The sequence below is a fragment of the Oncorhynchus mykiss genome, chromosome 5 (assembly GCF_057628025.1).
Source record: "Oncorhynchus mykiss isolate SJ-2025 chromosome 5, ASM5762802v1, whole genome shotgun sequence".
Taxonomy (NCBI): domain Eukaryota; kingdom Metazoa; phylum Chordata; class Actinopteri; order Salmoniformes; family Salmonidae; genus Oncorhynchus; species Oncorhynchus mykiss.
Genome location: NC_143026.1, coordinates 2,825,001 through 2,847,765, shown reverse-complemented (window position 1 = coordinate 2,847,765; position 22,765 = coordinate 2,825,001). Strand labels below are relative to the sequence as shown.

General features: G+C 43.4%; 1 protein-coding gene across 1 annotated transcript in view; it reads left to right on the top strand.

Annotated features, from left to right (window-relative positions):
• Positions 1 to 2,857: 2,857 nt before the first annotated feature.
• LOC110523078 (ceramide glucosyltransferase) overlaps positions 2,858 to 22,765 on the top strand; it is a 39,130-nt gene continuing 19,222 nt past the window's right edge. Inside the window, exons 1-2 of the mRNA XM_090233588.1 lie at positions 2,858 to 3,171; positions 18,222 to 18,363. Of these exons, the coding sequence (XP_090089714.1) occupies positions 3,074 to 3,171; positions 18,222 to 18,363 (240 nt within the window). The 5' untranslated portion in view covers positions 2,858 to 3,073. The remainder of the gene's footprint in view (positions 3,172 to 18,221; positions 18,364 to 22,765) is intronic.

The following is a 22,765-nucleotide window of genomic DNA, read 5'->3' as shown; positions in this document are numbered from 1 at the left end:
TCCACGGAAGGAGTGTTGTATGGCATTGAAGCTCGTTTGGAGGTTATATAGCACAGTGTCCAAGGAAGGGCCTGAAGTATACAGAATGGTGTTGTCTGCGTAGAGGTGGATCAGGGAATCGCCCGCAGCAAGAGCAACATCATTGATATATACAGAGAAAAGAGTCGGTCTGAGAATTGAACCCTGTGGTACCCCCATAGAGACTGCCAGAGGACCGGACAACATGTCCTCCGATTTGACACACTGAACTCTGTCTGCAAAGTAGTTGGTGAACCAGGCAAGGCAGTTATTAGAAAAACCGAGGCTACTGAGTCTGCCGATAAGAATATGGTGATTGACAGAGTCGAAAGAGTTGGCCAGGTCGATGAAGACGGCTGCACAGTACTGTCTTTTATCGATGGCGGTTATGATATCGTTTCGTACCCTCGAGCGTGGCTGAGGTGCACCCGTGACCGGCTATGAAACCGGATTGCACAGCGGAGAAGGTACGGTGGGATTCGAGATGGTCAGTGATCTGTTTGTTGGCTTGGCTTTCGAAGACCTTAGATAGGCAGGGCAGGATGGATATAGGTCTGTAACAGTTTGGGTCCAGGGTGTCTCCCCCTTTGAACAGGGGGATGACCGCGGCAGCTTTCCAATCCTTGGGGATCTCAGATGATACGAAGGAGAGGTTGAACAGGCTGGTAATAGGGGTTGCGACCAAGGCGGCGGATAGTTTCAGAAATAGAGGGTCCAAATTGTCAAGCCCAGCTGATTTGTATGGGTCCAGGTTTTGCAGCTCTTTCAGAACATCTGCTATCTGGATTTAGGTAAAGGAGAAGCTGGGCAGGCTTGGGCGAGTAGCTGCGGGGGGGGGGGGGGGGGGGGGGGGCTGTTGGCCGAGGTTGGAGTAGCCAGGAGGAAGGAATGGCCAGCCGTTGAGAAATGCTTGTTGACGTTTTCGATTATCATGGATTTATCGGTGGTGGCCATGTTACCTAGCATCAGTGCAGTGGGCAGCTGAGAGGAGGTGCTCTTGTTCTCCATGGAGTTTACAGTGTCCCAGAACTTTTTGGAGTTAGAGCTACAGGATGCAAATTTCTGCTTGAAAAAGCTGACCTTTGCTTTCCTGACTGACTGCGTGTATTGGTTCCTGACTTCCCTGAACAGTTTCATATCGCGGGAACTATAAAGCACATGAGGGAACATAAGCATGCATAGATTACAGATAACCAAGGCCGAAGGTATCTCTAGACTAACATATGGCCCTCTATCTTTATATCTTGACAGTAAAATACGCAAGGAGATAGACCAGATGCTTTTCAACCTTCTTTGGAGAAACCGTACGCATTACATTAGTAAAACTGTTGTAATGAACACTTATGAGAATGGTGGACTGAATTTTCTGGACTTTACTACTTTAAACAATACTTTTAAGATCAATTGGATAAAACAATTCCTAAGAAGACCCACTTCTATCTGGAATTGTATTCCTCATCATGTCTTCTCTACTTTTGGTGGCCTTAACTTCATGTTGTTTTGCAATTATAATATTAACAAAGTTCCAGTGAAACTTTCTGCTTTTCATCGGCAGGTTTTCTTGTCATGGTCCTTAATTTATAAACACAATTGTTCTCCACACAGATATTATATATGGAATAATCGGGATATATTGTATAAAAATACTTCTTTGTTTTCAGAATATTGGTTCCGAAATAATATCCTATGGGTGAGCCAACTGGTAAATGCAGAGGGTCTTTTACTCAGTTATAAGGAATTCTTATCACTTTAGAAGGTCCCTGTAACACCTAAAGATGTTGCCATTGTTTGAGATGCCATTCCCTCAGGTGTTGCTCTGTTCTTCAGGAACGTGTCAAGACCTGACCCTCAGAGCCTACCTTCTATTGACCCTGTTGACTCATCAGTAGGAAAGACCTGACCCTCAGAGCCTACCTTCTATTGACCCTGTTGACTCATCAGTAGGAAAGACCTGACCCTCAGAGCCTACCTTCTGTTGACCCTGTTGACTCATCAGTAGGAAAGACCTGACCCTCAGAGCCTACCTTCTGTTGACCCTGTTGACTCATCAGTAGGAAAGACCTGACCCTCAGAGCCTACCTTCTATTGACCCTGTTGAATCAGTAGGAAAGACCTGACCCTCAGAGCCTACCTTCTATTGACCCTGTTGAATCAGTAGGAAAGACCTGACCCTCAGAGGCTACCTTCTGTTGACCCTGTTGAATCAGTAGGAAAGACTTGTTTCTCTTTTGGTCCATTCAACAACAGAGCGATACGAACCTTGTTTCAGCAGGATGTTGTACCTTATGTCATGCCTTATTGGAATGGATTTATTGATAATATCTGTTGGAAAAAAGTTTGGATGTTGCCACACTTGTTAACAAAATTAAAGGAAGTTTCCTTTAAAATGATTCATAAATATTATCCTGCCAACCACTATATGAAGAAGTTTTGTAATGACCACCCAGAAACAGCATCTTTTTTGGCATTGTATGCATGTAAGAAAACTGTGGCAAGACATCAGTAGGTTTATAATTGAACACATTTATGAAGATTTTACACTATTGTGGAGAGATGTACTGTTTGGATTCTTTACACACAATAGAAATAAGCTGAAAATTTTTATGTAATTAATTTCATTATTCTTTTGGCCAAATTTCATACACACAAATGTAAATTTACAAACCGAAAACCACATTTTCGTACCCTACAAAAATAAATTAAACTGTATTTTAAGACGGTTAAATGCTCTACTAACAAAAAATCTGTTAGAATTGTAAGTATATGTATGTCCCTTAAGGTCATTGTAATGTGATACTGTACCCCCTTGCTCGATTGTCCGTTGTCTGCAATATGATCTGAAAGTAGTGGACGAGAGAGACGTGGTTCTCTGTCTTTAGGACTCGAGGTCTTTTTTTGAGTCAGAAGACTACTGTTGTCATGGGCGGAAGTGCCGTACCCCGCCCAGTTCGTACCGTATGCGACGTTTTGGAGCAGTCTGTACCTCGGTGATTCGCTCACCAGTCTGCGTGGGTATTTACACCCGTGGTGTAGCTACAACAAACAAGGCGCAAACATGGACCTTGTGGATCTTGCCATGCAAGGGCTCTCCGTCTTTGGATTCATTCTTTTTCTCGTCCTCTGGTTTATGCATTTCATGTCCATCATCTATGTGTAAGTATTGCCTGGTTAGTACCGGAGCCGATTTAACCGACGAGTTGATCCGTAACTAACATGAGTGTGGGCAGAGATCAGCTCTGAGTCACATCAAATGAAGTTTTTAATCAAAAACGAACGATTTCAGCACCCAAAGAATAGCCTGCAATTTTACACAGGACATTATAATGCGTAACTACGGCCTGTTTGGGTGCTGAAATCAGTAGTTACCTCCGGTCCGTCCAAACCAGTCGCCGCTCAACCGTAAACCGTTGAGTTCAGTCGGCTGGGTAAGTCGCTCAACACAAGGGAAGCAAGCTAACGGTGGGCAACTCAACGTTGTCAAATAGTAGCAGTTTGCTATCTATCTAACTAGTTATCTATGCCGATATACTCCTAACTATTCACCGTGAACCACATGTCGAGAGAAACACTAAAGTCAGCTGACTAGTTACCTAACTAAGGTTAAGTGGGCACTGTAAAGTTGGTTAACTAAAAACGTAACTAGTAACAGTTGTTAGCTAACTATTTTGTAAGATACTACCAAAGATACTGGTAACTAATGCTACTTGTTGTTGTTTAAACCGGTGTTTCTCAGTGCTTCCTTGTGTTTCTGATGTGGTGTGATCTACAGTAACTAGATGGTTACTTTCCCTAGTGGCTTGGTATCTAGTAGTACCAGCTCTTACTTTACCTAGTGGCTTGGTATCTAGTAGTACCAGCTCTTACTTTACCTAGTGGCTTGGTATCTAGTAGTACCTGCTCTTACTTTACCTAGTGGCTTGGTATCTAGTAGTACCAGCTCTTACTTTACCTAGTGGCTTGGTATCTAGTAGTACCTGCTCTTACTTTCCCTAGTGGCTTGGTATCTAGTAGTACCAGCTCTTACTTTACCTAGTGGCTTGGTATCTAGTAGTACCAGCTCTTACTTTCCCTAGTGGCTTGGTATCTAGTAGTACCAGCTCTTACTTTACCTAGTGGCTTGGTATCTAGTAGTACCAGCTCTTACTTTCCCTAGTGGCTTGGTATCTAGTAGTACCCGCTCTTACTTTCCCTAGTGGCTTGGTATCTAGTAGTACCAGCTCTTACTTTACCTAGTGGCTTGGTATCTAGTAGTACCTGCTCTTACTTTCCCTAGTGGCTTGGTATCTAGTAGTACCCGCTCTTGGTGATAAGGACACCCGTTACCTCTTGTCATTGTCATTACCGTGAGAAAGCACCGTAACCCCTATTTGAGTTAGTCGATTCAACTCTACGAGGTGGAGCCATCCTTTTTTTTTAGGTCAGCCCCGTTTCTGTCTCGGGCACAAACCTCTCTAGACAGAGTTCAGACACACACTAAATCAGATTTGCCGACAGGAATGAAATAAAAAACTATCACTGCGTTCTAGCTGCTCATGTGCACATTACACGAACCATTGTAAAATGAAATACTAACTACTAGTTTTGAGTCTAGACAGATGTAGATAGTATTTCATTTCTAACTACTAGTTTTGACTCTAGACTGTTACTCATAACATAGCTGATTTGTAAATTCTTTACTCAGAGCCTGGGATAGGGAAGTTGGGTCGGCAGGGTAGCCTAGTGGTTAGAGCGTTGGACTAGTAACCGGAAGGTTGCAAGTTCAAACCCCCGAGCTGACAAGGTACAAATCTGATCTCTACTTTTGACTAGAGCCCTATTGAACCCTATTCAGTTCACTACTTTTGACTAGTGCACTATAGAACCCTATTCCTTATATAGTGCCCTATATAGTGCACTACTTTAAACCAGAGCCCTATTGTCCCCTATTAGGGTACAGTAGGGCTCTGGTTTAAAGTAGTGCACTATATAGGGAATAGGGCTCTATAGGGCCTAGTTCTAAAGTAGTGCACTATATAGGGATCTAGTCAAAAGTAGTGAACTGAATAGGGTTCAATAGGGCTCTGGTCAAAAGTAGTGCACTATATAGGGAGTAGGGCTCTGGTCTAAAGTAGTGCAGTATATAGGGAATAGGGTGCCATAGGGATCTAGTCAAAAGTAGTGAACTGAATAGGGTGCCATTTGGGATGCACACAGGAGTCTGGACAGGAGAGATGTGGTGTTCTTGGAGATGTGGAACCCTATTCAGTTCACTACTATAGCTAATGGATGGGGAGGCTGACCATTGTAATGTATACATGTGTAGCTAATGGGTTTGCTGCTTACATCAAATGCATCAAAACACAACTAGTATCAACACTTCTATTTAGTTTTGGATAAATTATTTGCTTTCTGTAAGTTTTTAAAAGGCCCAGTGCTGTCGATGTGATTTTATTTATCAGTGTTAATCCCGCTTTTTGTTTTTTCAACCAGCAACTATCTAGACAGGACCTTCTAATCAGCAGGTTTGTATAGGCGGGAGTTTAGTCTTTCCCAGGTGACTTCATCATGTGGTTAATAGACCAATAACAAAGAGTTCCAAACCCTTCTGCCGTTCCAAATAACTTTTATTTCCTGGGAGCGAACTTCATGTGTGGTGATCAAATCAAATGTATTTAGCTGATATCTCAAAGTGCTGTGCAGAAACCCAGCCTAAAACCCCCAAACAGCAAGCAATGCAGGTGTAGAAGCACGGTGGCTAGGGAAAAACTCCCTAGAAAGGCCAAAACCTAGGAAGAAACCTAGAGAGGAACCAGGCTCTGAGGTGGGGGGGCAGTCCTCTTCTGGCTGTGCCGGGTGGAGATTATAACAGAACATGGCCAAGATGTTCAAATGTTCATAGATGACCAGCAGGGTCAAATAATAATAATAATCACAGTGGTTGTCGAGGTTGCAACAAGTCAGCACCTCAGGAGTTAATGTCTGTTGGCTTTTCATTGAGAGTATCTCCACCGCTCTCTAGAGAGTTGGGACAGGTAGTACGTCTGGCGAACAGGTCAGGGTTCCATAGCCACAGGCAGAACAGTTGAAACTGGAGCAGCAGCACGGCCAGGTGGACTGGGGGACAGCAAGGAGTCATCATGCCAGGTGGTCCTGAGGCATGGTCCTAGGGCTCAGGTCCTTCGAGAAAGAGAGAATTAAATTCACACAGGACACCAGATAAGACAGGAGAAATACTCCAGATATAACAGACTGACCCTAGCCCCCCGACACATAGCCCCCCCCGACACATAAACCACTGCAGCATAAATACTGGCGGCTGAGACAGGAGGGGTCATGAGACACTGTGGCCCCATCCGATGATACCCACGGACAGGGCCAAACAGGCAGGATATAACCCCACCCACTTTGCCAAAGCACAGCCCCCACACCACTAGAGGGATATCTTCAACCACCAACTTACCATCCTGAGACCAGGCCGAGTATAGCCCACGAAGATCTCCGCCACTGCACAACCCAAAGAGGGGGGGGGGGCGCCAACCCAGACAGGAAGACCACATCAGCGACTCAACCCACTCAAGTGACGCACCCCTCCTAGGGACGGCATGGAAGAGCACCAGTCAGCCAGTGACTCAGGCAGAGAATCCCAGTGGAGAGAGGGGAACCAGCCAGGCAGAGACAGCAAGGGCGGTTCGTTGCTCCAGAGCCTTTCCGTTCACCTTCACACTCCTGGGCCAGACTAGACTCAATCATATGACCCACTGAAGAGATGACTCTTCAGTAAAGACTTAAAGGTTGAGACCGAGTCTGCGTCTCTCACATGGATAGGCAGACCATTCCATAAAAATGGAGCTCTATAGGAGAAAGCCCTGCCTCCAGCTGTTAGCTTAGAAATTCTAGGTACAATTAGGAGGCCTGCGTCTTGTGACCGTAGTGTACGTGTAGGTATGTACGGCAGGACCAAATCGGAAAGATAGGTAGGAGCAAGCCCATGTAATGCTTTGTAGGTTAGCAGTAAAACCTTGAAATCAGCCCTTGCCTTAACAGGAAGCCAGTGTAGGGAGGCTAGCATTGGAGTAATATGATCAAATTGTTTGGTTCTAGTCAGGATTCTAGCAGCCGTATTTAGCACTAATTGAAGTTTATTTAGTGCTTTATCCGGGTAGCCGGAAAGTAGAGCATTGCAGTAGTCTAACCTAGAAGTAACAAAAGCATGGATGAATTTTTCTGCATCATTTTTGGACAGAAAGTTTCTGATTTTTGCAATGTTAAGTAAATAGAAAAAAGCATCCCTAAGCATCTCTGTTATGTCTGAGTTTAAAAGTAGAAAGTTTGCAGCCATCCACTTCCTTATGTCTGAAACACAGGCTTCTAGCGAGGGCAATTTTGGGGCTTCACCATGTTTCATTGAAATGTACAGCTGTGTATCATCCGCATAGCAGGGAAAGTTAACATTATGTTTTCGAATGACATCCCCAAGAGGTAAAATATAAAGTGAAAACAATAGTGGTCCTAAAACGGAACCTTGAGGAACACTGAAATTTACAATTTAGATTTTTCAGAGGACAAACCATTCACAGAGACAAACTGATATCTTTCCGACAGATAAGATCTAACCAGGACAGAACTTGTCCTTGTAGACCAATTTGGGTTTCCAATCTCTCCAAAAGAATGTGGTGATCGATGGTATCGAAAGCAGCACTAAGGTCTAGGAGCACGAGGACAGATGCAGAGCCTCGGTCTGACGCCATTAAAAGGACATTTACTACCTTCACAAGTGCAGTCTCAGTGCTATAATGGGGTCTAAAACCAGACTCAAGCATTTCGTATACATTGTTGGTCTTCAGGAAGGCAGTGACTTGCTGCGCAACAGCTTTTTCATTTTTTTTTGAGAGGAATGGAAGATTCGATATAGGCCGATAGTTTTTTATATTTTCCGGGTTTGGCTTTTTCAAGAGAGACTTTATTACTGCCACTTTTAGTGAGTTTGGTACACATCCGGTGGATAGAGAGCCATTTATTATGTTCAACATAGGAGGGCCAAGCACAGGAAGCAGATCTTTCAGTAGTTTAGTTGGAATAGGGTCCAGTATGCAGCTTGACGGTTGAGAGGCCATTATTATTTTCATCGTTGTGTCGAGATATAGTACCAAAACACTTGAGTGTCTCCCTTGATCCTTGGTCCTGGCAGAGTTGTGCAGACTCAGGACAACTGAGCTTTGAAGGATTTAAAGAGGAGTCCGTCATTTGCTTTCTAATGATCATGATATTTTCCTCAAAGATGTTCATGAATTTATTACTGCTGAAGTGAAAGCCATCCTCTCTTGGGGAATGTCTCTTTTTAGTTAGCTTTGCAACAGTATGAAAAATACAGTGCCTTGCGAAAGTATTCGGCCCCCTTCAACTTTGCGACCTTTTGCCACATTTCAGGCTTCAAACATAAAGATATAAAACTGTATTTTTTTGTGAAGAATCAACAACAAGTGGGACACAATCATGAAGTGGAACGACATTTATTGGATATTTCAAACTTTTTTAACAAATCAAAAACTGAAAAATTGGGCGTGCAAAATTATTCAGCCCCCTTAAGTTAATACTTTGTAGCGCCACCTTTTGCTGCGATTACAGCTGTAAGTCGCTTGGGGTATGTCTCTATCAGTTTTGCACATCGAGAGACTGAAATTTTTTCCCATTCCTCCTTGCAAAACAGCTCGAGCTCAGTGAGGTTGGATAGAGAGCATTTGTGAACAGCAGTTTTCAGTTCTTTCCACAGATTCTCGATTGGATTCAGGTCTGGACTTTGACTTGGCCATTCTAACACCTGGATATGTTTATTTTTTAACCATTCCATTGTAGATTTTGCTTTATGTTTTGGATGATTGTCTTGTTGGAAGACAAATCTCCGTCCCAGTCTCAGGTCTTTTGCAGACTCCATCAGGTTTTCTTCCAGAATGGTCCTGTATTTGGCTCCATCCATCTTCCCATCAATTTTAACCATCTTCCCTGTCCCTGCTGAAGAAAAGCAGACCCAAACCATGATGCTGCCACCACCATGTTTGACAGTGGGGATGGTGTGTTCAGCTGTGTTGCTTTTACGCCAAACATAACGTTTTGCATTGTTGCCAAAAAGTTCAATTTTGGTTTCATCTGACCAGAGCACCTTCTTCCACATGTTTGGTGTGTCTCCCAGGTGGCTTGTAAACAACACTTTTTATGGATATCTTTAAGAAATGGCTTTCTTCTTGCCACTCTTCCATAAAGGCCAGATTTGTGCAATATACGACTGATTGTTGTCCTATGGACAGAGTCTCCCACCTCAGCTGTAGATCTCTGCAGTTCATCCAGAGTGATCATGGGCCTCTTGGCTGCATCTCTGATCAGTCTTCTCCTTGTATGAGCTGAAAGTTTAGAGGAACGGCCAGGTCTTGGTAGATTTGCAGTGGTCTGATACTCCTTCCATTTCAATATTATCGCTTGCACAGTGTTCCTTGGGATGTTTAAAGCTTGGGAAATCTTTTTGTATCCAAATCCGGCTTTAAACTTCTTCACAACAGTATCTCGGACCTGCCTGGTGTGTTCCTTGTTCTTCATGATGCTCTCTGCGCTTTTAACGGACCTCTGAGACTATCACAGTGCAGGTGCATTTATACGGAGACTTGATTACACACAGGTGGATTGTATTTATCATCATTAGTCATTTAGGTCAACATTGGATCATTCAGAGATCCTCACTGAACTTCTGGAGAGAGTTTGCTGCACTGAAAGTAAAGGGGCTGAATAATTTTGCATGCCCAATTTTTGAGTTTTTGATTTGTTAAAAAAGTTTGAAATATCCAATAAATGTCGTTCCACTTCATGATTGTGTCCCACTTGTTGTTGATTCTTCACAAAAAAATACAGTTTTATATCTTTATGTTTGAAGCCTGAAATGTGGCAAAAGGTTGCAAAGTTCAAGGGGGCCGAATACTTTCGCAAGGCACTGTAAATGTAGGATTGTTCTTATTTTCCTCAATTAAGTTGGAAAAATAGGATGATTGAGCAGCAGTGAGGGCTCTTCGATACTGCATGGTACTGTCTTTCCAAGCTAGTCGGAACACTTCCAGTTTGGTGGAGCAGCAGTGAGGGCTCTTCGATACTACACGGTACTGTCTTTCCAAGCTAGTCGGAACACTTCCAGTTTGGTGGAGCAGCAGTGAGGGCTCTTCGATACTACACGGTACTGTCTTTCCAAGCTAGTCGGAACACTTCCAGTTTGGTGGAGCAGCAGTGAGGGCTCTTCGATACTACACGGTACTGTCTTTCCAAGCTAGTCGGAACACTTCCAGTTTGGTGGAGCAGCAGTGAGGGCTCTTCGATACTACACGGTACTGTCTTTCCAAGCTAGTCGGAACACTTCCAGTTTGGTGGAGCAGCAGTGAGGGCTCTTCGATACTACACGGTACTGTCTTTCCAAGCTAGTCGGAACACTTCCAGTTTGGTGTGGCGCCCTTTCTGTTCCAATTTTCTGGAAGCTTGCTTCAGAGCTCGGGTATTTTCTGTATACCAGGGAGCTAGTTTCTTATGACAATGTTTTTAGTTTTTAGGGGTGCAACTGCATCTAGGGTATTGTGCAAGTGGTACATACAAGACACAACAACATAAGACACTAAAACATGGAGGCTACAGTATAAAGGATTAGAATCATTCTATGTAATCACGCGGGATGTATACAAATAAAGTAATTGAAAACACATCTATCTTTTTGACCGCGAAACATAGAAACGCACTGTTTTTACATAAGCTTATGTTGGAGTGCTGCTGAAGATAATGAATATGAAGTTGACATTAAAAAAAATCCCTTCAAGTGATTTGCTTTGTGTAAAAGTAAAGACGGCTTCAAAATGGTATAGCATAGACTGTAGTTGGAGGAAACATGGTTTAAAAGTTGATACATTTGAGCTCCGTTCAAGACTATCCTACCAACAGGTCATTAAACTGTAATATCTTATTTTTCACCGAATCGTGGCTGAACGACGACACGGATAACATGCAGCTTGCTGGGTTTTCCGTTCATCAGCAAGATAGAACAGCCGCTTCCGGTAAGACAAGGGGTGGTGGTCTGTATCTATTTGTCAACAACAGCCGGTGTGCGAAATCAAATATTAAGGACGTCTCAAGATTTTGCTCACCTGAGGTAGAGTATCTCATGATAAGCTGTAGACTACACTATTTACCAAGAAAGTTCTCATCTATATTATTCGTAGCCATCTATTTACCACTACAAACCGATGCTAGCATGAAGACCGCACTCAACCAACTTTATAAGGCCATAAGCAAACAAGAAAATGCTGATCCAGAGGTGGCGCTCCTAGTGGCCGGGGACTTTAATGCAGGGAAACTGTTACATGTGCAACAAGAGTGGAAAAAATACCTCTAGGCCACCTTTACTCCACACACAGAGACGCGGAACTAAGCTCTCCCTCGCCCTCCATTTGACAACTCTGACCAGGTAGACATCAACACATTCGCCACTCTGATCCTCAACATGGGGGGCCCCTCAGGGGTGTGCGCTAAGTCCCCTCCTGTACTTCCTGTTCACTCATGACTGCGTGGCCAAGCACGACTCCAACACCATCATTAAGTTTGCCGACAACACAACAGTGGTAGGCCTGATCACCGATAACAATGAGACAAGCCTATAGGGAGGAGGTTAGAGACCTGGTCGTGTGGTGCCAGGACAACAACCTCTCCCTCAACGTGAGCAATACAAAGGAGATGATTGTGGACTGCAGGAAAAGGAGGACCGAGTAGGCCCCATTCTCATTGATTGGGCTGTAGTGGAGCAGGTTGAGGTTGCCCTGGCTAACAGCAAACCCTTGCACATGCTCAGATACTGTGTGAGAGCCAAGTGTTGCATCTCGCTCATATCAATATCCTAGCTTATTCATTAATGATAGGACCTGCTTTACAGAAGTTGTGAGACATTGCAAGCCAAGTCAAGAAATTGCGAGATACGGCATTGTATTGCAAGATACAGCTTTTGATTGCCGATAGATAGGCCATGGTAGGCCTAGGCCATGGTAGGCCTAGGCCATGGTAGGCCTAGGCCATGGTAGGCCTAGGCCATGGTAGGCCTAGGCCATGGTAGGCCTAGGCCATGGTAGGCCTAGGCCATGGTTGGCCTAGGCCATGGTTCTGACTGTCTGCATGTTGGCCGACCTGCCTGTGTTGTGTCCCCTCTCTTTCCGTCTCTCGCTAGGTCGCTACGAAGGATGCCAGTGTTCTGTGTCCCTCCTCTCTCTTTCCGTCTCTCGCTAGATCACTATGAAGGATGCCAGTGTTCTGTGTCCCTCCTCTCTCTTTCCGTCTCTCGCTAGATCACTATGAAGGATGCCAGTGTTCTGTGTCCCTCCTCTCTCTTTCCGTCTCTCGCTAGGTCGCTATGAAGGATACCAGTGTTCTCTGTCCCTCCCCTCTTTCCGTCTCTCGCTAGGTCGCTACGAAGGATGCCAGTGTTCTGTGTCCCTCCCCTCTCTTTCTGTCTCTCGCTAGGTCGCTACGAAGGATGCCAGTGTTCTGTGTCGCTCCGAAGTATGGCAACTAATCAGTCTCCTCCGTTTCAAAAATACTGAATCTTAGGTGCCCGATTCCTTGCAGAATCGAATGTTGACACTCAGAAATGGGAATCGCCGTGGCAGGGGGTCGAGGAATAAATGATTTTGGAGTCGACTCCAGCACTATGTCATCGTTGTTAACAGTTAGAAAAACGTAAAGTAGGGGCCGGCGATTATATCGGTATAATTCAAATGTTCGTTTTAGCGCAACGTTCCAAATGCCTTTTATAAACTGGATGGTTCTAGGCCTGAATGTTGATTGGCTGACAGCCGTGGTATATCAGACCGTATACCACGGGTATGACAAAACATTTATTTTTCCTGCTCTAATTACATTGGTAACCAGTTTATAATAGCAATAAGGCACCTTTTGGTTTGTGGTATAATTGCCAATGTACCACGGCTAAGGGCTGTATCCAGGCACTCCGCATTGCGTCGTGCTTGAGAACATCCCTTAGCCGTGGTATATTGGCCATATACCACAACCCCTCGTGCCTTATTGCTTAAATATAGCGCAAGAATCAATGTTTTTATTGACATTTATTACCTTTTTTAAGAGCGTTCTCTGTCTTTGGTCTCATCTCCTTCTGTGCACTGTGCACCTTCCCTCTCCACAGACACCAAGCCCCTCCCTCTGCCGCTCACAACAACAACAACAGAAGACAAAAGATAACTTGTTCTCTGACAACGAGCAGATTCAACTCGCTATTTGAGGTTTGCTACAACAGAATCGGTCATATGGACCCCGAAACATATTGAGACACTATTTGACTGTAATAGGGGAGACCTTGACCTTTCTAATGATACCCTATTTATGTCTCAACTCCCAACATGTCGAACAGAGCAGACCCTACTAAAAGGAGAAGATCAATGAACATGTTGAACAGAGCAGACCCTACTAAAACGAGAAGATCATTGAACAGAGCAGACCCTACTAAAACGAGAGGATCAATGAACATGTTGAACAGAGCAGACCCTACTAAAACGAGAAGATCAATGAACAGAGCAGACCCTACTAAAACGAGAAGGTCAATAAACAGAGCAGACCCTACTAAAACGAGAAGATCAATGAACAGAGCAGACCCTACTAAAACGACAAGGTCAATGAACAGAGCAGACCCTACTAAAACGAGAGGATCAATGAACATGTTGAACAGAGCAGACCCTACTAAAACGAGAAGATCAATGAACAGAGCAGACCCTACTAAAACGAGAGGATCAATGAACAGAGCAGACCCTACTAAAACGAGAAGATCAATGAACATGTTGAACAGAGCAGATCCTACTAAAACGAGAGGATCAATGAACAGAGCAGACCCTACTAAAACAACAAGATTAATGAACAGAACAGACCCTACCGGCTTCCTGTCTCGTCCGTGTTTCCTTTTATACATGTTCAGTGAGCATAAAAATACACTTTTTTTTAATAACGAATTGGCTTCTCATTCTGAGAAATAAGCATCTTAATAAGCATCTTAATAAGCATCTTATCCAGGTAGGCCACTTGATTTCGACATGTAAACAAAGTTAACAGGCTTGTTGTTAAAACATTTGGAGACGGAAGCAAATAGTTCCAAGTTGGCTGGACTTTAAATATGAAGTTTAGCTGGCTACTCACTAGCATGTGGACTTTAAAAATGAAGTTTAGCTGGCTACTCACTAGCACGTGGACCTGTGCTTGAGAGATTGTTTATGAGGCCTTGTTAATGATCTATACTGCCTGCTACCAGCAGTTGGTCTTTCAAATCAAAGTTTATTTGTCACGTGCGCCGAATACAACAGGTAGACCTCACAGTGAAATGCTGACTTACAGGCTCTAACCAATAGTGCAAAAAAGGTATTAGGTGAACAATAGGTAAGTAAAGAAATAAAAACAACAGTAAAAAGACAGGCTATATACAATAGAGGGGCTATAGACAGTAGAGAGGCTATACACAGTAGAGAGGCTATATACAGTAGAGAGGCTATATACAGTAGAGAGGCTATATACAGTAGAGAGGCTATATACAGTAGAGAGGCTATATACAGTAGAGAGGCTATATACAGTAGAGAGGCTATATACAGTAGAGAGGCTATATACAGTAGAGAGGCTATATACAGTAGAGAGGCTATATACAGTAGAGAGGCTATATACAGAGGAGAGGCTATATACAGTAGAGAGGCTACATACAGTAGAGAGGTTATATACAGTAGAGAGGCTATATACAGTAGAGAGGCTATATACAGTAGAGAGGCTACATACAGTAGAGAGGCTACATACAGTAGAGAGGCTACATACAGTAGAGAGGCTCTATACAGTAGAGAGGCTACATACAGTAGAGAGGTTATATACAGTAGAGAGGCTATATACAGTAGAGAGGCTATATACAGTAGAGAGGCTACATACAGTAGAGAGGCTACATACAGTAGAGGATATATACAGTAGAGGCTATATACAGTAGAGAGGCTATATACAGTAGAGAGTATTTATTAGTGGATGTGCGTACTGGTTAAATTTAACTAAAAGGTTGTTTTCATAGATCGACCTGAAAGCCAGATCACTGATTATTGCAACAACAGCAAAAAACAGGTTAAACTATTTTGATAAAATAATGATATTATTAGCCTGATTTCATAAACACTGAATTCATTAGATTATTGCTGTTTGAAATGTGGGGTATTTTTACCTTTTAAATTGTACAACAAAGCTTATTTAGAGAACATTAAAAATATACAGTGCCTTGCGAAAGTATTCGGCCCCCTTGAACTTTGCGACCTTTTGCCACATTTCAGGCTTCAAACATAAAGATATAAAACTGTATTTTTTTGTAAAGAATCAACAACAAGTGGGACACAATCATGAAGTGGAACGACATTTATTGGATATTTCAAACTTTTTTTAACAAATCAAAAACTGAAATATTGGGCGTGCAAAATTATTCAGCCCCTTTACTTTCAGTGCAGCAAACTCTCTCCAGAAGTTCAGAGAGGATCTCTGAATGATCCAATGTTGACCTAAATGACTAATGATGATAAATACAATCCACCTGTGTGTAATCAAGTCTCCGTATAAATGCACCTGCACTGTGATAGTCTCAGAGGTCCGTTAAAAGCGCAGAGAGCATCATGAAGAACAAGGAACACACCAGGCAGGTCCGAGATACTGTTATGAAGAAGTTTAAAGCCGGATTTGGATACAAAAATATTTCCCAAGCTTTAAACATCCCAAGGAGCACTGTGCAAGCGATAATATTGAAATGGAAGGAGTATCAGATCACTGCAAATCTACCAAGACCTGGCCGTCCCTCTAAACTTTCAGCTCATACAAGGAGAAGACTGATCAGAGATGCAGCCAAGAGGCCCATGATCACTCTGGATGAACTGCAGAGATCTACAGCTGAGGTGGGAGACTGTCCATAGGACAACAGTCAGTCGTATATTGCACAAATCTGGCCTTTATGGAAGAGTGGCAAGAAGAAAGCCATTTCTTAAAGATATCCATAAAAAGTGTTGTTTAAAGTTTGCCACAAGCCACCTGGGAGACACACCAAACATGTGGAAGAAGGTGCTCTGGTCAGATGAAACCAAAATTGAACTTTTTGGCAACAATGCAAATCGTTATGTTTGGCGTAAAAGCAACACAGCTGAACACACCATCCCCACTGTCAAACATGGTGGTGGCAGCATCATGGTTTGGGCCTGCTTTTCTTCAGCAGGGACAGGGAAGATGGTTCAAATTGATGGGAAGATGGATGGAGCCAAATACAGGACCATTCTGGAAGAAAACCTGATGGAGTCTGCAAAAGACCTGAGACTGGGATGGAGATTTGTCTTCCAACAAGACAATGATCCAAAACATAAAGCAAAATCTACAATGGAATGGTTCAAAAATAAACATATCCAGGTGTTAGAATGGCCAAGTCAAAGTCCAGACCTGAATCCAATCGAGAATCTGTGGAAAGAACTGAAAACTGCTGTTCACAAATGCTCTCCATCGAACCTCACTGAGCTCGAGCTGTTTTGCAAGGAGGAATGGGAAAAAAATTCAGTCTCTCGATGTGCAAAACTGATAGAGACATACCCCAAGCGACTTACAGCTGTAATCGCAGCAAAAGGTGGCGCTACAAAGTATTAACTTAAGGGGGCTGAATAATTTTGCACGCCCAATTTTTCAGTTTTTGATTTGTTAAAAAAGTTTGAAATATCCAATAAATGTCGTTCCACTTCATGATTGTGTCCCACTTGTTGTTGATTCTTCACAAAAAAATACAGTTTTATATCTTTATGTTTGAAGCCTGAAATGTGGCAAAAGGTCGCAAAGTTCAAGGGGGCCGAATACTTTCGCAAGGCACTGTATATATATTGATAGATATTATATATCTATCTCGTAAATCACCGTTAAGTTTGAAATAAAAATCTAAAAAAATGATTTTTGTGGCCATTTCGCCCAGCCCTATTCGTGTGGTTGAGTCCGTTCTGTGGTAACATAGACTCTTAACAGTGTGATTTAAACTTTGTTGCCTCTTGCTGAAACAAGCAACAAACAAGTCTTTGGTTGCCTAGGCCTTACCCCTACAATGCAGAAGTATAAGTAACAGTTGTGCTTGTCTGTCTCTCCTGTAGCCGACTCTGTCTCAATAAGAAGAGCCCTGACAATAACGTTGTAATTGTGCTTGTCTGTCTCTCCTGTAGCCGACTCTGTCTCAATAAGAAGAGCCCTGACAATAACGTTGTAATTGTGCTTGTCTGTCTCTCCTGTAGCCGACTCTGTCTCAAGAAGAGCCCTGACAATAACGTTGTAATTGTGCTTGTCTGTCTCTCCTGTAGCCGACTCTGTCTCAATAAGAAGAGCCGTGACAATAACGTTGTAATTGTGCTTGTCTGTCTCTCCTGTAGCCGACTCTGTCTCAATAAGAAGAGCCCTGACAATAACGTTGTAATTGTGCTTGTCTGTCTCTCCTGTAGCCGACTCTGTCTCAATAAGAAGAGCCCTGACAATAACGTTGTAATTGTGCTTGTCTGTCTCTCCTGTAGCCGACTCTGTCTCAATAAGAAGAGCCCTGACAATAACGTTGTAATTGTGCTTGTCTGTCTCTCCTGTAGCCGACTCTGTCTCAATAAGAAGAGCCCTGACAATAACGTTGTAATTGTGCTTGTCTGTCTCTCCTGTAGCCGACTCTGTCTCAATAAGAAGAGCCCTGACAATAACGTTGTAATTGTGCTTGTCTGTCTCTCCTGTAGCCGACTCTGTCTCAATAAGAAGAGCCCTGACAATAACGTTGTAATTGTGCTTGTCTGTCTCTCCTGTAGCCGACTCTGTCTCAATAAGAAGAGCCCTGACAATAACGTTGTAATTGTGCTTGTCTGTCTCTCCTGTAGCCGACTCTGTCTCAATAAGAAGAGCCCTGACAATAACGTTGTAATTGTGCTTGTCTGTCTCTCCTGTAGCCGACTCTGTCTCAATAAGAAGAGCCCTGACAATAACGTTGTAATTGTGCTTGTCTGTCTCTCCTGTAGCCGACTCTGTCTCAATAAGAAGAGCCCTGACAATAACGTTGTAATTGTGCTTGTCTGTCTCTCCTGTAGCCGACTCTGTCTCAATAAGAAGAGCCCTGACAATAACGTTGTAATTGTGCTTGTCTGTCTCTCCTGTAGCCGACTCTGTCTCAATAAGAAGAGCCCTGACAAGCAGCCCTACAGTAAGCTGTCGGGGGTCTCTCTACTGAAGCCTCTGAAAGGAGTAGACCCCAACCTCATCAATAACCTGGAGACTTTCTTTGAGCTCGACTACCCCACGGTACTACCTGGTCTATATCCTACATGTCTATGTCCTATATCCTATCCCTCCACGGTACTACCTGTTCTATATCCTACATGTCTATGTCCTATACCCAATCCCTCCACGGTACTACCTGTTCTATACCCTACATGTCTATACCCTATCCCTCCACGGTACTACCTGTTCTATATCCTACATGTCTATACCCTATACCCTATCCCCCCACGGTACTACCTGGTCTATATCCTACATGTCTATGTCCTATATCCTATCCCTCCACGGTACTACCTGTTCTATATCCTACATGTCTATGTCCTATACCCAATCCCTCCACGGTACTACCTGTTCTATACCCTACATGTCTATACCCTATCCCTCCACGGTACTACCTGTTCTATATCCTACATGTCTATACCCTATACCCTATCCCCCCACGGTACTACCTGGTCTATATCCTACATGTCTATGTCCTATATCCTATCCCTCCACGGTACTACCTGTTCTATATCGTACGTGTCTATACCCTCCCCCAAGGTACTACCTGTTCTATTGTTCTATATTGTACGTGTCTATATCCTAATTGGATCCTCTTCTATAGGCTTGAGCATAACTACCCCACGGTACGAACTGGAACAACACTGTTTGCAAAGAGTTCATTTCTCTCCCAGACGGTCTCGCCACAATGTTTCAGTGACTCTCTATCAGTCTGCTGTTAGAATGTTGCAGTGCAGTTAGACAGGGCAGAGTTATGCATTATAGGTTGCAGGCACAGAAAGCAAGTACTACGTGCTGCTTCCTGTAGCTACAACTTGTTCAATATACTTGTGAAAACACTACACAAAGTATCCCTGATGTTGGTGCAGGTTACCAATCAAACCAGATGATTGACACAACATTAGCCTTTCACAACTATTACTTGGATGTTGGTGCAGGGTACCAACCAAACCAGATGATTGACACAACGTTAGCCTTTCACCACTATTACTTGATGTTGATTTGCGTCAACATTATACTACGGTACATACATCACTTCAACATGACGTGAGGAGGGATGGGTTAAGGCTAGTCTGTTATAAAAACAACGAAGTAGCCGTGATGACGAGTGGGATGCAGCACCTGTTGGGCAGCGCTCAGAGCACTACACTATAATTTCATTACCTGGGGCAGCAGGTAGCCTAGCGGTTAGAGCGTTGGGCCAGTAACCGAAAGGTTGATGGATCGAATCCCCCAGCTGACAAGGTAAAAATCTGTTGTTCTGCCCCTGAACAAGGCAGTTTAACCCACTGTTCCCTGCTAGGCCATCATTGTAAATAAGAATTTGTTCTTAAAACCTCTTATGGATTGGCCCTTTTTTTTTCAATTTCCTCCTAAAATGACATACCCAAATCTAACTACTTTCAATATCAGACATGTCTATGTCCTTGGAAATGTTACTTACAACTTCATGCTAAAGCATTAGCTTCCGTTAGCTCAACCTTATGCTAAAGCATTAGCTTCCGTTAGCTCAACCTCATGCTAAAGCATTAGCTTCCGTTAGCTCAACCTCATGCTAAAGCATTAGCTTCCGTTAGCTCAACCGTCGCACAGGGGACCCACCAATCCTGCAGAAGTTTTAACTGACCTGCCTAGTTAAATTAATAAAATATAGCCAAGAGCACAGGCCTGTCTGTAGGCTTTTCAATTGCAAGTTTGCTGTCACTGAGTGACAGAGGAGCTTCACTACAGGCTTTACAGGAAAGAAAACGTCTCAAACGGTAAAAAAATTAATTATATTACCCATATTACTGGAGCCATCTTTTTTTTTCAATCCTGTGTGAAATTACATTTGATTTAATTTAACAAACCATGTCGAACCAGGTTTACCTTTAGGATTTTGCCTGTGCTTAGCACCATTCTGTAAAAAAAAAAAATATCCTGGAAAAACTCCCCAGTCCTTAACAATTACAAGCATACTCATAACATGATGCAGCCACCACTAAGCTTGAAAATATGGAGAGTGGTACTCCATAATGTATTGGATTGGATTTGCCCCAAACATCACACTTTGTATTCAGGACAAAAATATAATTTCCTCGCCACATTTTTTGCAGTTTTACTGTAGTGCCTTGTTGTCACGCCCCGACCATAGAGAGCCTTTTATTTCTCTATTTTTGGTTAGGTCAGGGTGTGATTTAGGGTGGGCATTCTAGGTTTTCTGTTTCTATGTTTTCTATTTCTTTGTTGTTTTTGCAATGTGTGGTTCCCAATCAGAGCTGTCTATCGTTGTCTCTGATTGGGGATCATATATAAGTTGTGATTTTCCGTTTGGGTTTTGTGGGGAGTTTTCCGTTTAGTATCTGTGCCTGACGGAACTGTTCACTTTGCTTTTTGTATTCGTTATTTTTGTTTGAGTGATTCTTGACATTCATGAACACTTTCCACGCTGCGGTTTGGTCCACTCTTTACGACGACGAGCGTTGCACTTGTTGCAAACAGGATCCATGTTTTGGAATATATTTATTTGTATTCTGTTCAGACTTCCTTCTTTTCACTCTGTCAGTTAGGTTAGTATTGTGGACTAACTACAATGTTGTTGATCCATCCTCAGTGTTCTCCAATCACAGACATTAAACTCTGTAACTGCTTTAGAGTCACCATTGGCCTCATGTTGAAATCCCTGAGCAGTTTCCTTCCTCTCCAGCAACTGAGTTAGGAACGACACCTGTATCTTTGTAGTGACTGGGTGTATTGATACACCATCCAAAGTGTAATTAATAACTTCACCATGTTGCTCAAAGGGATATTCCATGTCAGTTTTATTTTTTTACCCATCTACCAATCGGTGCCCTTTTTGCAAAGCATTGGAAAACCTCCCTGGTTGAATCTGTGTTTGAAATTCACTGCTGGAGTGAGGGACCTTACAATTACAGATAATTTGTATGTGCGGGGTACAGAGATGAGGTAATCATTAAACAATCATGTAACTTATTATGTGACTTGTTAAGCACATTTTTACTTCTGAACTTATTTATGCTTGACATAACAAAATGGTTGAATACTTATTGACTCAAGACATCTCAGCTTTTCATTTTGTGTGTGTGTGTGTGTGTGTGTGTGTGTGTGTGTGTGTGTGTGTGTGTGTGTGTGTGTTTAACTGAAGAGTGAAGGTTTCATGCGGTGTTTTCCCCTGACTGACACATTGACATGCAGATCTTTATGCCACACAAGATGGGGGTAATAACAAGGCAGCTGTCAGTATGAGGCCCGTTAACCAGACCAGGGTAATAACATAGCAGGCCCGTTAACCAGACCAGGGTAATAACATGGCAGCTGTCAGTATGAGGCCCGTTAACCAGACCAGGGTAATAACATAGCAGGCCCGTTAACCAGACCAGGGTAATAACATGGCAGCTGTCAGTATGAGGCCCGTTAACCAGACCAGGATAATAACAAGGCAGCTGTCAGTATGAGGCCCGTTACCCAGACCAGGATAATAACATGGCAGGCCCGTTAACCAGACCAGGGTAATAACATAGCAGCTGTCAGTATGAGGCCCGTTAACCAGACCAGGGTAATAACATAGCAGGCCCGTTAACCAGACCAGGGTAATAACATGGCAGCTGTCAGTATGAGGCCCGTTAACCAGACCAGGGTAATAACATGGCAGCTGTCAGTATGAGGCCCGTTAACCAGACCAGGGTAATAACATAGCAGGCCCGTTAACCAGACCAGGGTAATAACATGGCAGCTGTCAGTATGAGGCCCGTTAACCAGACCAGGGTAATAACATAGCAGGCCCGTTAACCAGACCAGGGTAATAACATGGCAGCTGTCAGTATGAGGCCCGTTAACCAGACCAGGGTAATAACATAGCAGCTGTCAGTATGAGGCCCGTTAACCAGACCAGGGTAATAACATAGCAGCTGTCAGTATGAGGCCCGTTAACCAGACCAGGATAATAACATGGCAGCTGTCAGTATGAGGCCCGTTAACCAGACCAGGATAATAACATGGCAGCTGTCAGTATGAGGCCCGTTAACCAGACCAGGGTAATAACATGGCAGCTGTCAGTATGAGGCCCGTTAACCAGACCAGGGTAATAACATAGCAGCTGTCAGTATGAGGCCCGTTAACCAGACCAGGGTAATAACATAGCAGGCCCGTTAACCAGACCAGGGTAATAACATAGCAGGCCCGTTAACCAGACCAGGGTAATAACATAGCAGGCCCGTTAACCAGACCAGGGTAATAACATAGCAGCTGTCAGTATGAGGCCCGTTAACCAGACCAGGGTAATAACATAGCAGGCCCGTTAACCAGACCAGGGTAATAACATGGCAGCTGTCAGTATGAGGCCCGTTAACCAGACCAGGATAATAACATGGCAGCTGTCAGTATGAGGCCCGTTAACCAGACCAGGATAATAACATGGCAGCTGTCA